Raw genomic sequence first — 16,562 nt, 5'->3', positions numbered from 1 at the left:
AACATTTATGAACGAGCGAATGACACTGGCCTTCTCTATCTATACCTACAACTACAGAGGTTTTGGTACAAATTCTTAAAATGCATATGGGCCTTGTCTAATTTAATTGCTTGTTGAGCATACACAGTAGTTATGTTATAGTTTTAAAGAGTACATAAGAGCATACTTACACAAATTATACCAATATAAGATCCAATCGGTAATTCATGTTTTCCCAAAAATCATACAGTTTTCATTGGTAAAAATGTAGGTAACTGTAGTTAGTTATTATGATTCCACCCCATCTCATCAGAGAGATCACCACAACACATAGTACTGGAAATTATTTATACTAAGCATTAATTTAAAACAAAAAAAAAAGGGCAATACAAGGTTAAGCTCAGGACAATTTACATTACTTAAAACCATGTTTACCATACTCTTCTACTCTATGGAGAGCATCCATGAGAACATCAGTTGTCCAATCCTTTACATCCTCCTGTACACAGCATACGAGGAAACTTCAGCCTTTAAATCTAAATGCTTTCAGGTTCCTAACTCCAATGTAATTGTTTATTGGTTATTAAAGTTATGCAACTTGAGACTACCATTAAACTAAATGAGTTATAGAAATTGCTTATATACTGTACACTACAACAACCACAGTTTCTTAAGCATTACAAGAACAATTTTTTTTATGTCAAAATGTAACTCACTAAAATATGTTAAAAACGCAAGTTGAGTTCTACAATTGGAGTAAAAATTTGTAAGTGTTCTTAAATCAAATATATACGAGACAAATTTAATAAAACTTAAAACTTAAAGAGAAGTTAATTTTAGCCATAGTTTTATGGTTGTCTATGGACTAAAATATGTTTTTAGTCCACGTGCTTTCAGTAAAAATTGGTATAAATCCCAGTACTTTAACTTTAATCAATTTGGTTTCTAAACTTTAAAAAAAAAACATAATTTTTGTCCCTCATCACAGACGACAGTTTTCATTGAGAGGAGGAACAAAAACAACTACTTTTTGTAAAGTTCAAGGACCAAATTGATCTAAGTTAAACTATGGAGACTAAAACCAAGTTTAACGGAAAGTACAAAAACTGAAAACATATTTTTTACCCTTGTCTATTCAAGATTAGTTCCTGTAGCGAAATCATGTTCTCATCTAATACAATCCCTACATGCATATAAAGAAAACAAAGCATACAGTGAGGTGTGCATGTTATTACCGGACGCAACGATTCACCGATTCTTATTTTGGAATTAGGGCGGGCAAGCGTGGACTCAAACGGAGTCCTGGGCCTGACTTCTCGATACTCCTCCCACTCCTCTCGTGTGACATTTTGACACTACCTCGCCCTCTAGGGGCATTCTTTATCTTCCGCTCCAGCAGCTCTTGAGACCTTGAATCATCGTACTGCCACCACCCATCACATCCCTTTATTGTCAGAACATCTTTAATGAAAGAATCTATTTTGGGTTCTTGGACCTCGTTTTGTAGGTTCCATGATATCCCATAAGATGCAAGAATTTTTGTCATTTTTACTTTAGTGGTAGAACTCAATTTGGATTTTTGAATTTTACTTGCATAGAAAAAATATAGAACCTCTTTTTACTCTCAAATGACATTAAAAGACAATATTTTTTGACAAAAGTGGAGTTCTTGAGAATTCTTCCCCTGAAACCCAACCTCCAGCATGGAGGATTCTTGAACAAGAATAGTAGTAGATCTAGGGGACAAAGATTCTTGAGCTCAAGAACCCATCTCAAAAACCCATCTCAAAAACCCCTGTTAGTCACGGCTCCCTTGTAGGGCTGTGCAAAAAAATCGGGTTGGGATGAACTGGATTGTAACTAACCTGACCTGACCCAATTTTGTGTCCAAACTGGTTTGCAACAAAAACCTGCCCCATTTTAAAAATAGTTTGAGTTTGACCCGTCCTGTTTCTCCATAGGCAACAAGTGATCCGAACTGCATTCTCTTGTGTGCCTTGGCCCATTGTCGTCGACTGAATCTCCTCGCCTCTCAACTTTCGCACTCGCAGTCTCAACTCTCGACTCAATCTCTCTCAGACTCGCATTTTGCAGACTCACGCTTTCTTGGCTTCATTTGCGTTTGGCTTTGTTTGCGAATTCGCTGTCTCACGTAATGTTCGAAGATCTTTTTTCATTTTTTTTATTTTGTGTTTTCTATTGTTCGAAGACCCTTTTGAGTTTTGCTTAATTTCTCTATTTACCGTGTTTGAACTTAAGTCTTAGAGGGTGTGTGTGTGTTGGCAAAGTGTGACAGAAAAAGTGAAAGGAACTGATCTACTCAACTGGGGAATGTTTATGCTCAGATCTTTATACTAAAGTGTACATGTTCTATCACAATACAATTAATCTATTTCATGACCATATTAGAGGTCTTGCTGAATATTTTCTCTACTTTTTTTAACTTATGGGTGTTGTAGTGATGCATTGGTGGAGGAGGAGGTTGGTGGAAACTCTGTAGCTGATATATTCAAGCAACATGGTGAGACTTTCTTTCATAATAAGGAGGTCAGTTGGAAAGCACTATGATTTTAGTTGTTATAATCTTAAGTGTTCAGAGAGTGTGTTTAGTTGTGTTGAAATTTTAGATTTTCCTGTTTGTTTAATCTCATCCAACATCCAGCATCCAGCATCCAGCATCCTCATCGTCATCTATCTTCATATTATCTTATATTATGAGCAGCAGTGAGTGGTGCTAGATTGTTTTAATTGGAGTGGCCACAGAGAAATAATAGGCTTACATATTTTTTTAGTCCTTGAAGATATGACTTTTCAGTTTAGACCCTTTATTTGTTTTTAATTCTTACATTTAGCAATGTGTTTTTGGTCCTTTATTAGAGACTAAAAGCACATAATTTTAAACCAATTGAGGTCAGATTTGATGGAAGGGACTGGTCATCCTCAAAGTAGCAATTCAATTAATTATTATCAGTGTCTTTAATGACCAGACATGTCTGTAATTGTTGCATGGCACTTCCTTGATTTTATAGACTAGGTAAAAGTCTCTGATTCACCTGTCATAAGCATACTACGACTCAGTTGACTCTGGTAGATAACTTTTACTGTGGATATATTGGTAAAAGATTATGAGGTATGAATAGCATCCACACACAATTGTTAATATATATATATATATATATATATATATATATATATATATATATATATATATATTTTTAATTATTTTCCTTAATGTAGAATTGTCTGAAAAATGAGATGTCTACTCTATTGCTTTGGAATTGTGACACTAGAAACATCTGCCAATACCATCTAGTCAAAACAAAATGGATAATGATGCTCAAGGTTATTTTCCCATAGTATGAATTGAACCAGAATCTTGTGATAATGATCAGTGAATGCACATTGTGTGATGCTATTACTTCTAGTTGTTTATGGTAAATCTAGTTGGACATTTAGATTGCACAAAATAGCTAAGGGGAGTAGAATAAGTGGAACAAGACCATACAAGTATACTATAAACTATATATAATAGAAGGTAATTAATGAGAAAGAGTGGAGCTTAGGAAAGCTGCATGTATTCATTTTGCAGATACACGTTTGTGCTCCATAAATGAAGACTTGTGATATTAGAATAGCATGAAGGCCAATATGATGATGATCTTTGAATTTTTCTCTGATATCAGCTTAAAAATTTAGTGAGGAATATATAAATGTGTAGAGATTCAATAAAGAATTCTGAAAAATCTGTTAAAGAAATGCTGATTTGATGAATCTTAACTCTTCTGCATTTCTTTACCTTTTGAAAATCTTCTGCAGAACAGTGAAGCCATGATTTCAATTGACATGCCGGCCGGTCCATCTGAAGTTTTGGTCATTGCAGACAAGCATGCAATTCCTTCTCATGTAGCTGCTGATTTGCTTTCCCAGGTTTAATAAGTTTTAAAATACTTTTATTTTCTTTACAAACACTATCCACTATTCACATTCATAATGAGAACTGGTAATCTTACTTTGTCACCCTCTTAGAAACAAAATTCATGTTCTAGTGTAATTTATACATTATTCTAAAAATCTTTTATTTGTAGTTTCTACATTATGATGTTAGTTTTCCAAAATTCAATATAGGATGAACTCATAATTTGCGCAGCATGTAGGAAATGGGAATTAATTGAAGATTAATCACTATATCTGGAAGCAACCAAATTTGTAAGCTGAGGATATGGAGTATAGAAGCATTTGTTTGTTTAGAATCTGATTATGATTCAACCGTTCTCTTAGTTGACAATGAATGTGCAAATACACTACACTAGAGAAAACGAACTGGAACACCTTTCTTCAAATAAGGCTCAAAATCTGCAAAAACTTAAAAGCACAGATAAACCCCAAGTGACAGAACCACTACAAACAAGAGTACAAGACCTAAAACCTGCTAAAAATCCATTTTCATTTGTTATTTATAAGATAAACTATCTTAGTTAAGTTTTAAAATCCAATTTGAAAACCATTTAAAAAAAAATTAGAAACCAATTCAAAACCAATTTGGCTCTGAAAACAATTTTAAATTAGTTTAAAACCAGTTCAGAACCGGTTCAGCTCTGAAAACAATTATAAACTGGTTCAAAACTAATTTAGTTTAGAACCTGTTCAGAACTAGTTTCAAACCAGATCGCAAATCAGTTGCAGATTCAGGTTAAAAACCGAACTGGTTGTTCGGTTTGGTTTTTTTCCAAACCAGTTTTTGCACAGCCCTACTCCCTCCTCTCATCATTATAATTGTCGGGCAAGATAATTGTCATTTTAGTTCTTCAAAGTAACATTAATTACTCTTTTCCACATATATCTCATATAAGATCAATGATGGACTACAAAATCTATTAATGTATTAATAATTATACAAGGTTAATTTCAAAAAATTACTAAGTTTCATTCGTCTATTTATTACTTTTTCTTGATCTGCGGGGAAAAACTAGGCTAGGATGACTATTTTGGGACGGAGGGAGTACTTCATTTCATCGAACACGTGGTGTGCGACGAGATGAATCGCTGTAATAATAATCATGACATTGATAATAAGATGAGTGGTGGTGGTGGTGGTGGTGGTGGTGGTGGCGTACCGTCATGAGGAGCTTGGCCAAGAGTGCGATTCCGATGGCGGCGAAGTACATGGGGATGGTGGCGGTGTCGAGGAAGGAGAGGGATTCGGGAACCGTGACGATGAACTGGTCCTTGGTCTTCGAGTGCCGAGTCTTTCTCTTCTTCTCCAATTCCAACGCTCTTCTCTTCAGTGTTTCCGACGGGGCGGCGCCGCCGCGAAGAGTGTGCAACAATCTACGCCTCACTACATTCATCGTTTACCGTTCATCGAAGTTCAAACCCCAATTTTGATGTGGTGGTGTTTTGCTTCCTCTGAAGAAACATCATTTCTTCCGAGTGAAAGGACAATATATTACCCTTCAAAACTAGGTTGTGTTTAGTTTAAAAGAGAAAAATAAAAGAATTTTTTTAATTAAATTGGAATATAAAAGATGTAAGTTCTATGTAATAAAACATAAAAAGGAATTTATATATTATTTTTCTCCTTCAAAACAAACAAATCCGAAGAAAAAGGGAGAAAGCAAGAGTGAGGAGGTGAGAAAAAGGGGAAAAAATAGAAGAAAAAAATTAACCCACAATGCACAACACAATGACATGTGATGAGGACCAAAATTATTTTATATTACTATAAACTATAGACAAGATTGAAGTTTAATAATATAGAGAAGAAGAAAATTGAAATTTTTAAATTTCAGGACTGAGTTAATATATAAGAAAATTGAAGTTAAAAAAATAATATTAAGAGAATATGGAAAATATGCAAGAGGGTACAGTAGAAAGACATAATTCTTAATTCAAAGCAGCATACTTAAAAAATAATAATTCAAAGCAGCAGATCTAGATCACTTTATTTTCTATTTATTTAGTCAAATACAAACATAAAATAACAGCCACAATTGGATTGGCCTAGTGGTAGAGATATTTAGATAGTATACAACTATTGTAAATAAAAAAAGAAAAAATACAAACATATATAAAATACTTGGTTTAACGAGTAAACGTAAACTCTGTCTTCTGGATATAGAGGGTCAAACTTCCTATTTAAATGGAACATATCAAAGCTGTTGTCAACTTTGAAAATGTTCTATAACATTATTGCTTACACCACACGTGCGTAAGGGAAAATTAAGCCCATTTTGCCATTAGAGACATGCCACCAGCACCCAAAAACACAGCTACGTAAGATTTTAATTGAAGCTTAATGCTACCCTGCAACCTTGGGCTCATGAAGTCAGCAGAGAGAAGGTCAACCAAAGCCATGTAGATTAAAAGCCCAGCAGATGATGCATTAAGCAAACCCACGGTGATTAGGGCACTTGGGCTGTTCTCTTTGTAGGTCGTGGACATTGCAATTCCTAAGGCAATTCCAAATGGGGTTGTGATGGAGAAAAAGACCACCATGATGGCCTTCTTTAAAAACTTGTACTCAGCCTAATAAAAAAATTAAAGGATTAATTTATTTTAGAGAAAGAAAAATTATTATTACGCTATCATTCAATTATAAATCGATATGTATGATTAGATTATTAATTTTTATAATAATTATCTTGAAAATTATATTAATGATGATTTATAATTAAATATATCATAAAATTATTTTTGACTGATAATTGATGATCATCAAACTCTTGATTTTATCAGCATAAAAATGTGAAACTTAAAAGATGTGGGAATATGATGTGCTCTTATTACCTGTAGAATGCACCCACCAAGACCCATTCCTTCAAACATTTGATGGAAGCACATGGCGGCTATAAGACCTCTTATTGTGCACGTGTTATTTGAGGCTCCCATGCCAAGTCCTATCACCACTGAATGAACAATAATTCCAAGTTCTAATACCTGCATTTCCAACATCAATTTCATGTTAAAATGCTCTTTTTTGGGAGAAATTATTATATGATTTAAGATTATTATGATTTTAATTAATTTTTATGTGAAATATAATTAAATATTAATGATTTTTTAAAATTAAAATTTTCGATTATATGCAATTGAAAAATTTAGATGAGACATGATAATTTAAGATAAAATAATAATTTATACATGTGTGAGAGTCCTTATAGATCTAAAATTTGAAAATTCACAATAACCCTCAAAGAAGGAAACATGTAAGAGCGTAATAATCTAGTAACTGGATGTGGTAATGTAAAATTTTAAAAATATTTACTATATATTTTGTCCTTAAATTTTGTAAGATTTATATTTACTCCTTAAATGATTTTTTTATCGGCCAATATGTTTTAATTTTTTTTTCATTCCTTATTTTTAGTCCTTGGTGGGAAAAAAAGTTAAGAGATTAAAACCATTAAAAAAATTTAGGAACTGAGTATAATAAAACCATTTTAAAATAGTAGATAAAATTTAAAATTAATCATTGGCTAATTAAAAAGCTTTAAAAAATTATTATATGATTCAAGGCTATCATAATCCTGACTAGTTATCATGTAACATGTAATTAGGTTTTATTTATTCTTAAGTAAATGATCCATTCTTGTAAAAAGAAAAAAAAAAGTAAATGGCCCATTTAGTTAGTCCTTAAAATTGAATCTTAATTGTGGTCATTAGTCTTTAAAACTTAAAAGTCTCAAATAAAACCCTAATATCTTTTAGGACTTCATTTAACCTTAACCATATATTATTGTTATTATCACTTAAATCAATGGACTAGAGATAAGTTTGAAAAAAAATATTTGGAGACTTAAATAAAATTCTAGACCTAAATGACCATTTTAGAGATTAGTATAACAATGAAATATAATTTCATGGACTAAACTAATTATTTAGTCTTAATTGTTTCACATCAATTAAAAAACTAAACCACATGTCAGTGATTCCACACCACTATTACCATATAATAGTTTTTTTGCTGGATAGATCCCCATAATTAATTTTGAGATAGAAACAATAGTGAGTAACAAAATCGTATTTGATTTGCAAGAGTCAAACAATCTTACCATGGCAACAACACGATAACGTAGAAGCTGCGACTCTTTGCCATCCATCTTAGTCTCATGATGAGCATGGTGGTGACCATGGAAATGCCCTAAGTTAACAGCACCCATCTCTAAATTTTCCTCACCACCTTCAAGGCTGCTCTCACCAGGAACAACCTCACTAGTAGTCCTACACTTCTTGGTGTAAACACTAGTGGCCAAGGAATCAACCATCATCGTGATTATGGCGGAGAACATTGCGACGAGGCCCGAAAAGGGAAACTCGTGCCACGGCTTCTCCTTCAAGCAATCCGACCAGAGCATGGCGAAGGAATCCGGGAGCACATGCATGAACCCCGTGCCGAGGATGATTCCGGCGGCGAAGCACTTCACGATTATGAAGAGGTCGTTTTCCGGGCTTAGGGCAGGGACTGAACGTGTCACTAAGGGTAGGGTTATGCCAATTATGCTTGAGGCTAAGATGGTAAATATGGCTATGATTTTTAGAGGTAGGGCTTTCTCTTTGTTGTTGCAACTGTTTTTGGATTCGGCTTCACAATCAGCCGTGGCTTGGTGTGTGAGGAGAGTGAAGATGATGAAGAAAACAAAGGTTGTTTTGAATAGGGTTAGTGAAGTGGCCATTGTTTGTAGTTGTTTCTTTCACAAACTAAAGGACACTTCTCACTTGTACTTGTATATTTTGCTTTTGATAGAGCTTCTTTATATAGACTTTACAATTGCCTTGTTTGTTTTCATTCAAGAATTAATAGTGGCCGGCAAACTATTAATTTACTCCTGAATTTATAAAGCATTGTTAGTCTCTAAAAGTAAGAAACTCAAAACAACTCCATAAGCTATCATTTTATAATTCCTTAATTAATTGTTATTGCTTGAATCAATGAAAGTATGCTGATATTATTATTAATTTGGATTTAATTGGTATGCATTAATAAAGTAATAAAAGCTTACATGTTAAAGGTTTGAATTTTATCCTAATTATTTTAAAAGTTACACATATTATTGGCTGACAGTATAAAAAATTACACTGGTAATCTATAATAATTAAATCCTTCTTATTTAAGTAATACACACTCAATTAATATTTTAAATTTTGAACTAAAGTGAATAATAAATTACATTTTCAAGATTTTTTAAAAAAATTTATACTTTAAGGATTAAAGTGACGATGCCTCACATTGTTGAGGACAAATTTGGGTATTCACCCAATTACTAGCAGTAAACAAGTGCACACATGATAAATTATTCCACGATGGATGAATAACGCCAACTAATGTGACTGCACAACAGTTTTAATTATAAAAAGGACTAATATTAATAGTAAAAAATTAACCGTACGAAAATGGGTACTACGGCAAGGATCACCAATTATTTCTAATAGGATGATGAAAATAATTTTATATACAAATGTGTAGGGAAGTCAATGCATATCACATACACATAGCCAAGTAGAAATAATTTACGTTTGCATAAAATGAACAAAGAATTGAAGTGTTCATGGATCATGCTGTTTATGGTTTTTTATAATCTATGTCATTAAGAAGTAAACTTGGTGACGTACGTGCGCCCCTTATCAACAAGCATAAAATATCTGAATTGATGATGGCTTCATGCTGTTTGTGATGATCATCATGGAGGTGATACGGCACAGGTATCTCTGCCTTGTCGATTGCCAAGAGGTCCTTGTGGCCGTGTGTGTAACAAGATGAGTTGATTCAATGGAAATAAAATATTTAACAAACGAATTTGAGATTAATGGTTATATATAGTATGATTTTTAAAATATTTTTTTGTTAAAGATCAACGAACTTGCTATCATGTTGAGGTGTGATTTTAATGAGTATATAAAATTATTTTATATTATTATTACATAACTTTCAATGAATTTGTCTTATTAGCTTACAATACTTAATAGTGTTTCAACTTGGAATTTCTTGCAATATTTGTATTGTTATAGAACTTTATTCTATGTAAATAAAGTGTTTAATAAATAAATTTATCTCATTAGTTTATAATAATTCTTAAAATAGTATTTTGATTCTATAATTTACTGCTAGATTTTATTGTTATTCTTAATATTTTAATTAATTTTCTAATTTCCTTCCTCTTTTAATATTGCATATTTTTTTATAAAAATAATATTACCCTGTTAATTATAATAATTAGTTGTTTTTTTCAAAAGAACATTTGATTTTAAGAACAAAATTATAAGAATTCAAAACTAACTAGAATGATAATTATGTAAAGATTGTTCAACAAAATTAACTAAAAAGTTAGCTGTAGGCAAAAAGCTGAAAACTAACTACTTAAAGTATAAGTGAAAAAATTAATTGTTAGAGTAATTAAAAAATGTAAAGTAACTGAAAAATAATAAAATTATGATTTATTTAAAAAGGATAAACAAAAAAATTAATAAATATATTAAGGATAAAAAGGAAAAATATAAAAAACTTAAAAAAATGTTATTTCGAATAACATTTCAACAAACGCTAGACTCCATAAAAAAAAAAACTTGTTTTCCGAATAATCAAATGAGTTTTTTAACTACTTAAAAAATTTATAAACTAGTTTAAATGTCTTATCAAACATATATAGTCAAAGGCTAAAATATATTTTTATCTTCAAAAATACCTAAAGTTAACGAATTTTGTATTAGCTCTTGATAATTTTTTCATTTATTATTAGTGTTTTTGAAAATACTAATAACAAATGTAAAAAAAAATATCAGCAAGGAAATACAAAATTTACTAATTTATCTTTAACTAAAAAAAATGTAAAGGATCAAAAGCAAAATTTTATTTTATCAAAGAGTAAAAACAAAGAAAAAAATTATTAGAGAACAAAGATAAAATTTAGATATTTATTAGAGATCACAAATATATTTTAATCTTACAATATATATATATTTACCGAATATTAAAAATATTATTTGCTTAAAATATAGAAAAATATTATTAACACACTCTTTAAAATATATTTTCTATTAGTTAAAATTTATTTTTAATTACAAATTTTTGTGTCTCTCTTTTTATTTAATGAATTATACTTATGATTTGTAATTTTTTAATTAATTTTAACTAATAATAGAAAAAATTTAGAAGAAACGTGTTAGAGTATGTTATTAACATGCACTTCTCAAAATCATATAAATATGTTCTTTTTTTGTCAGTTAATTATATTTTCAACAACAGAATTTACCTATAATATTTCTAATTCAATGCGCTAACTGTAACACGTAATATTTTTCAACAAATAGCTTTTAAGTTAAAAACTAGCGTTTTAACTTCCAAATATCTAATCTTTTTTTACAAAATATTGCCAAAATCGTAGTCATGTATTAATTTAATTTAAATCAACGGTCCAGTAGAACAACAATAATTAAATACTGAATTACATACTATTTAATAACTTTATTTTGCAAAAATTAAACATAAAATCATTGAAGCATGTTAAAAAAAATAGTGGATATTCAAAGATTAATCTCTTTTGAGATATTAAGATTATTGAAGTGGACTTTTACTTTCTCAACAGAACATTTTTTCATACACATAGTTAGGAATTAAATCATGACCAACTTATTCGAAGGACCCAACTTTGATCTATTAACTATACCAAGTTTTGTTTATAATAAACTAATATTAAAACGAACTTATAAGAAGATCATAAACCAATTTTATAAACTTAAGTCAAACGGCTATATAAATTTCATCATAAATTCATTTAAATAAGCTTTGTAAACTCTTCCAAATGCACCCCTTATTCAGCTAAGATGTTTAAACACTAATTCATTTTAAGCTTTAAGTGAAAACCAAGACACTATATTTGTCCCATGATCAGTAACACGATATGATAATAGTTTACAGTTTCTACTATTTTTCATTTAGTCCTTATATATATATATATAAAAAATTAAACATTTATTTACTTAAGTAAAAAAAAAAATGTTCAAAAATCAATCACTACCATTTGTTGAGGTTTTACTAGATTCTGCCAAGTTGGTTAAGTTAGATTAAAAATTTGGTCCGCGCATTTGATATAATTTTCATTTTAGTCTCTATATGAAAAAAAAAAAATCACACTTTATTTTAGTCCTGTAGCCCATGTGTAGAAAATATCACACTTGTGTGTGTGTGTGTGTGTGTAAGATTCTACCACTACCATTTGTTGTAGTTTCACTAGATTCTGCCAAGTCGGTTAGGTGGTTAAATTAAAATTTTGTTCTACGCATTTTATACCATTTTTATGTTTATATGAAAAAAAATATCGTACTTTATTTTAGTCCATGCATAGAAAAGTCTATGATTTCTATGTGAAAAAAACTTAAAATCTAACGAAAACTAATTTGTAAATATTTCATGTAAAAACCAAAACAAATAACGGTGTCATATTTGGGGAGTAAATTATTAATTTAACCTTAAGAATAAGATAAATAGATTGAAAACAACTATGTGTCGACCAAACTCGATCTATAAAGAAATATGCAAAGTAAAAAGAAGAAAAAAAAAACACCCGTTATATAAATCAATAATTGAGTTATGTTTGAGTATTGATTAATAAAGTTAGAGCCTCATAAATTTAATATGGCACACACAAAAAATTGTATTTTTTTTCGTTTGAACATTTGTTTTTATCTCTCATATATTTTAAACTGAGTTGCAGAAATGATTTGATATTGCTATGTTCCTTCAGCATATATAATTAAAAGGATAATGATACTAGGCACTCCAATATTATAAATATCCATTTGATACTCTTTATTTTTCTTTATTTCTCTATTCTTTTTAGGTTGATTATATTACTTATCAGATCTATTTTTTGTTTATCTTCTTTCTCTTCTATTTCTTTCTTTTTTTTCAAGTATAGAGGAACAATAAGGTATACACAAAACATTATTCTAATTTAACCGATAGGGATGGATCGACGTAACAATAAGTTGTAGACTTAAGTTAACCAAAGTCAACCTTATTAATACAAACACCAAATCGGTGCAATCAGTTATGAAGTTGAGCCATAGACCCATGATAGATTCCATATTATTATCTACATCTATAATGTATGGAACAATACCTACTGTTGACAAAGAACTTCTAGTTTGCACTTTGCATGATTACGATCCTAACCAGACAATATTTTTAAATTTAAATTATTTTTGTTTCTTTCTAATTTAATGTATACAAATTTTTTTAATTGGCGAGCATTTGTGGTAAGTTGAAATTTAATTTTAAGTAAACATATAATTTAGTCTCTGTATATATAAGAGATTCTCTACCTATTTAGTCTCAATACATCTAAATGTTATTGCTTTAGTCCTAGTTACCATCATTAACCCCTTATGTATTTTTAATTTGATCCCAATATATATACAGTGTTTTTAGTTTGGTCCTTATACATATATCACATTCTTAATTTAATTCTTATAATTAGAAACCAAATAAAGAAATTTAATCCTTATAATTAGAAACCAAATAAAGAATGAGTTATATCTACAGGGGTCAAATTAAGATGTCCAATAACGATTGACATGTGATGATAGGAATCAAATAAGTAATATTTATAATATAGAAATCAAATTAATAATTTTTTACGTGTAAGGACCAAATTCAAAATTAAAAGACTAAATAATAAATTTTAATTGAGCCCAAATCCATAATGATTAATCTACAAAATTACTAACCCACTAAGATTGATATAATGATAAAAGGTTTAGATATTCAACCTAAGGTCATAAATTTTAACCTCAATGTTACTATTGAACCCAAATAAAATACTACAAAATTATTAAACAGTAAAGTTATTGTCGCAAATTGTTAAGATCTTTTTATTTCACTAAAATAGTTTCTAAACTCATCCAACTTTTAACTTGAATCAAAGTACGATGCTTCAGTTTCTGGTCAGAAGCCTCAATGGGTATGATGTGGTACACCCGGATAAATTTGAGCTTCATACTCTTATTTTTGTTTTTTTTTTCTCGGTCAATTATTTATTTCGGTTAACTAACTATCCTGTTACTAAAACCCAAATTAATTTTTCAATAACAAAAAATATATCCTATTGGGAACAACTATTCCCACTACATATTTTGCTATTTAGGCTACCAACCTTTATGAAATTCCTATTTTGCCAACTCACCAAATCCAAAACCCTTGCACCAAATCCAAATCCAAATCCAAAACCCTTGCACCACCCCCAGACTGCACTCACACCCATCCTAAGAGTTCCAAGCATCTTTGTCGTCAATCTGTATTGCATCGGCCCCACCCCCACCCTATCGTTGATTCGTTTTGTTGTTGTTTTTGAATTTGTGTTGTTGTTAATGGATTTGGGGTGGTGATCCAGGTAGGTGAATTTGCGTTGTGGGGTTGTTGAGCCAACAACCAAAATACTATTTCATTGTTACATAATGTACAACAGAATCATATTTTCATTGCTTTATTTTTTTCATCCCTTTGTGTGCAATAAAAATATGATTTTGTTGTACACTGTACAACAAGATTGTATTTTTGTTACTTTTTTTATTTTTACCCCACATATGTGCAATGAAAATATGATTTCATTGTAGACTTGTTTGACAGAATTATGTTTCCGTCGGAAGGATATTTTTTGGAAGAAAAAAATCAAACCCACGTTGGTAGTGCCAATAGTAGTTCCCTTCCTATTTACACCATTCAGGCATCCACATCCGTTGGGATTTTATCTCTATTAAAAACACTAGTTTCGATTCAAACGTGAGAGTTCTCGGGCTCCAATTTTACATTTAGGCCCATATAATGATTGGGCTAACTACAAACAAGTAGTTCAAGGGAATTAAAGCATCTCTTCGCCTATAAATGTATTTTCTTCATCTTGATTAGGGCGTTTGAAAAGTTGTGGGATTCGATTTAAAAACAACTGCAAAGACTTAATAAACCAATTTAATACTTGAATAAGATAGATTCAATTACTCTACATGTCCCTGAGGCCTGAACGTTTATCAAACTTTTAATTGAGTTTTTTAAATTTTTTTATTTTAATTGAATTCTTGAACTTGTATTTATTTTTTAATTAGGTCCCTATATTAGGGATCAATTTTTTCATTAAAAAAAAACAAATACAAGTTCAGGGATATAATTGAAAAAAAAACAAAAACCTAATTAAAAATTATCAAATGGTTCAAAAACTTACAAGTTAATTTAACCAATAAATTATCATTATTAATAGTCATTTCAAATTAAATTTCCTCATTACTGCCATCTATTCCAGCCTTTATCCTTAGGGTTTTAAACTCAAATTCATTTCAGGATTCAGAATAACCATACAACGAATAGCATATTATTGTTTGGAAGCGTAATTCTTTTCCGACTATATAACATGTCTGTCCAACGTAAATCTTATTTTTCCAACTAAATAATTATATATTATGAATTGAAAAAGAGTTATTCGTGCAATTATCAAACAATAGTCCTCTTGTTCAAATCATTTAAATACTATATATGTATAAGAAAATTCACATTTTAATAGGAGCAAATCGCAGAAAGAATGTTCAGGGACATCAGATAAAATAGGAATAGGAATGAAAATATAACAAAGGAAAAAAATCAGAGTAGAATATGCACGCAGAAAGAGTGTTGTAGTCACACCAATATTGCAAATTTTAATATCAAACTTATCTTTCTATTGGAAAAAAAAATAGTACGATAAGAATATATGAATCTATCATAAGCTGATAATATATGATGAAAAGGTTTGTGCTATAAAATAACATTTTTAAAATCAAGACAAATCATTCATATGCATAGATAAAATAATAACGTATTCAATAAGAGTACATCAAATAAAATAAGAAACTAGAGTATGCATATGCACCTGATTAATCTTGAAACGCGAATATGTTACGTTAGAATCCATGTGTAATGGTGAACTTGGTGGGTTTCCTCTTTCATGAACTAGCTCTAGTTGCTTCTTCGTGTCTTTGGTTGCTGGTTGAGGCAGAGAAAAATAGAGAATGGAAGTAACGTGCTTCCACTGCCACTGAATAACTGCCACCATAATAATAGATGACGAATTAACTTGTTTAATTTCACTCCTAATGACGTGTTAATGGGAAGACGTACAGAACATAAATCATTCTTTTAAATATTGATTGCTTTTAAATAATGGGTTGAAAAGAGTGATACAATTATTCTTATTTAATTTTGTTTTCCCTTTTCTCTATGGCAGTTGGTACTTGGAACATTTTATGTGCCATCTGACGCTGATTGATATTTTCTCTTTAACTCGACATCTAAAAATGTACTTCCTATATACGAATTTTAATGTCATATGATGATGCAATTAGTTAGGATATAATTTCTTAACAGGAAAAACGATTCAAGCTGTTGTTGAAGTTATCTAAATTTCTGATGCTGCACGCTAACAACATTGCGTAACCTATAAAGGTATATATATACCCTGCTATAACACATCATTCTATTTATTTATTTATTTTATGCAAAAAAAATTAAGTCATTGGAATTGCTCTAACCATATAGAGGGATAAGGTACATCGAAGATGTGAGG

General features: G+C 30.3%; 2 protein-coding genes and 1 long non-coding RNA gene across 5 annotated transcripts; 1 reads left to right on the top strand and 2 right to left on the bottom strand.

The window, feature by feature from the left end:
• Window positions 1–297: 297 nt before the first annotated feature.
• LOC100796562 (uncharacterized) lies at window positions 298–5,427 on the bottom strand. Its single transcript, NM_001255542.2, has 3 exons — window positions 5,094–5,427; window positions 1,215–1,402; window positions 298–478 (listed from the first exon to the last, which is right to left on the bottom strand). The coding sequence occupies exons 1-2, from the start codon at window positions 5,325–5,327 to the stop codon at window positions 1,238–1,240; spliced, it is 399 nt and encodes a 132-aa protein (NP_001242471.2). The 5' UTR covers window positions 5,328–5,427; the 3' UTR covers window positions 298–478; window positions 1,215–1,237.
• On the top strand, window positions 1,194–4,050 carry LOC102660640 (uncharacterized). 2 transcript variants are annotated; one of them, XR_420121.4, is made up of 4 exons: window positions 1,194–2,131; window positions 2,268–2,340; window positions 2,439–2,526; window positions 3,796–4,050. It is a non-coding gene; the product is annotated as an uncharacterized lncRNA (long non-coding RNA). The 2 variants fall into 2 exon arrangements; XR_420120.4 differs by lacking the exon at window positions 2,268–2,340.
• On the bottom strand, window positions 4,800–16,052 carry LOC100795511 (probable zinc transporter 10-like). Of its 2 annotated transcripts, XM_006605290.4 has the most exons (4): window positions 15,870–16,052; window positions 8,031–8,804; window positions 6,766–6,915; window positions 4,800–6,504 (listed from the first exon to the last, which is right to left on the bottom strand). In XM_006605290.4, the coding sequence occupies exons 2-4, from the start codon at window positions 8,649–8,651 to the stop codon at window positions 6,199–6,201; spliced, it is 1,077 nt and encodes a 358-aa protein (XP_006605353.1). In that variant the 5' UTR covers window positions 8,652–8,804; window positions 15,870–16,052; the 3' UTR covers window positions 4,800–6,198. The 2 variants fall into 2 exon arrangements, with proteins under 2 accessions (XP_006605353.1, NP_001240277.1); NM_001253348.2 differs by lacking the exon at window positions 15,870–16,052 and having other exon boundaries at window positions 5,912–6,504; window positions 8,031–8,702.
• Between the last annotated feature and the right edge of the window lie 510 nt (window positions 16,053–16,562).

The sequence above is a fragment of the Glycine max genome, chromosome 20, assembly GCF_000004515.6.
Source record: "Glycine max cultivar Williams 82 chromosome 20, Glycine_max_v4.0, whole genome shotgun sequence".
Lineage (NCBI taxonomy): Eukaryota > Viridiplantae > Streptophyta > Magnoliopsida > Fabales > Fabaceae > Glycine > Glycine max.
Note: the sequence above shows the minus strand (reverse complement) of the source record. Positions and strands in the feature narration are given on the sequence as shown.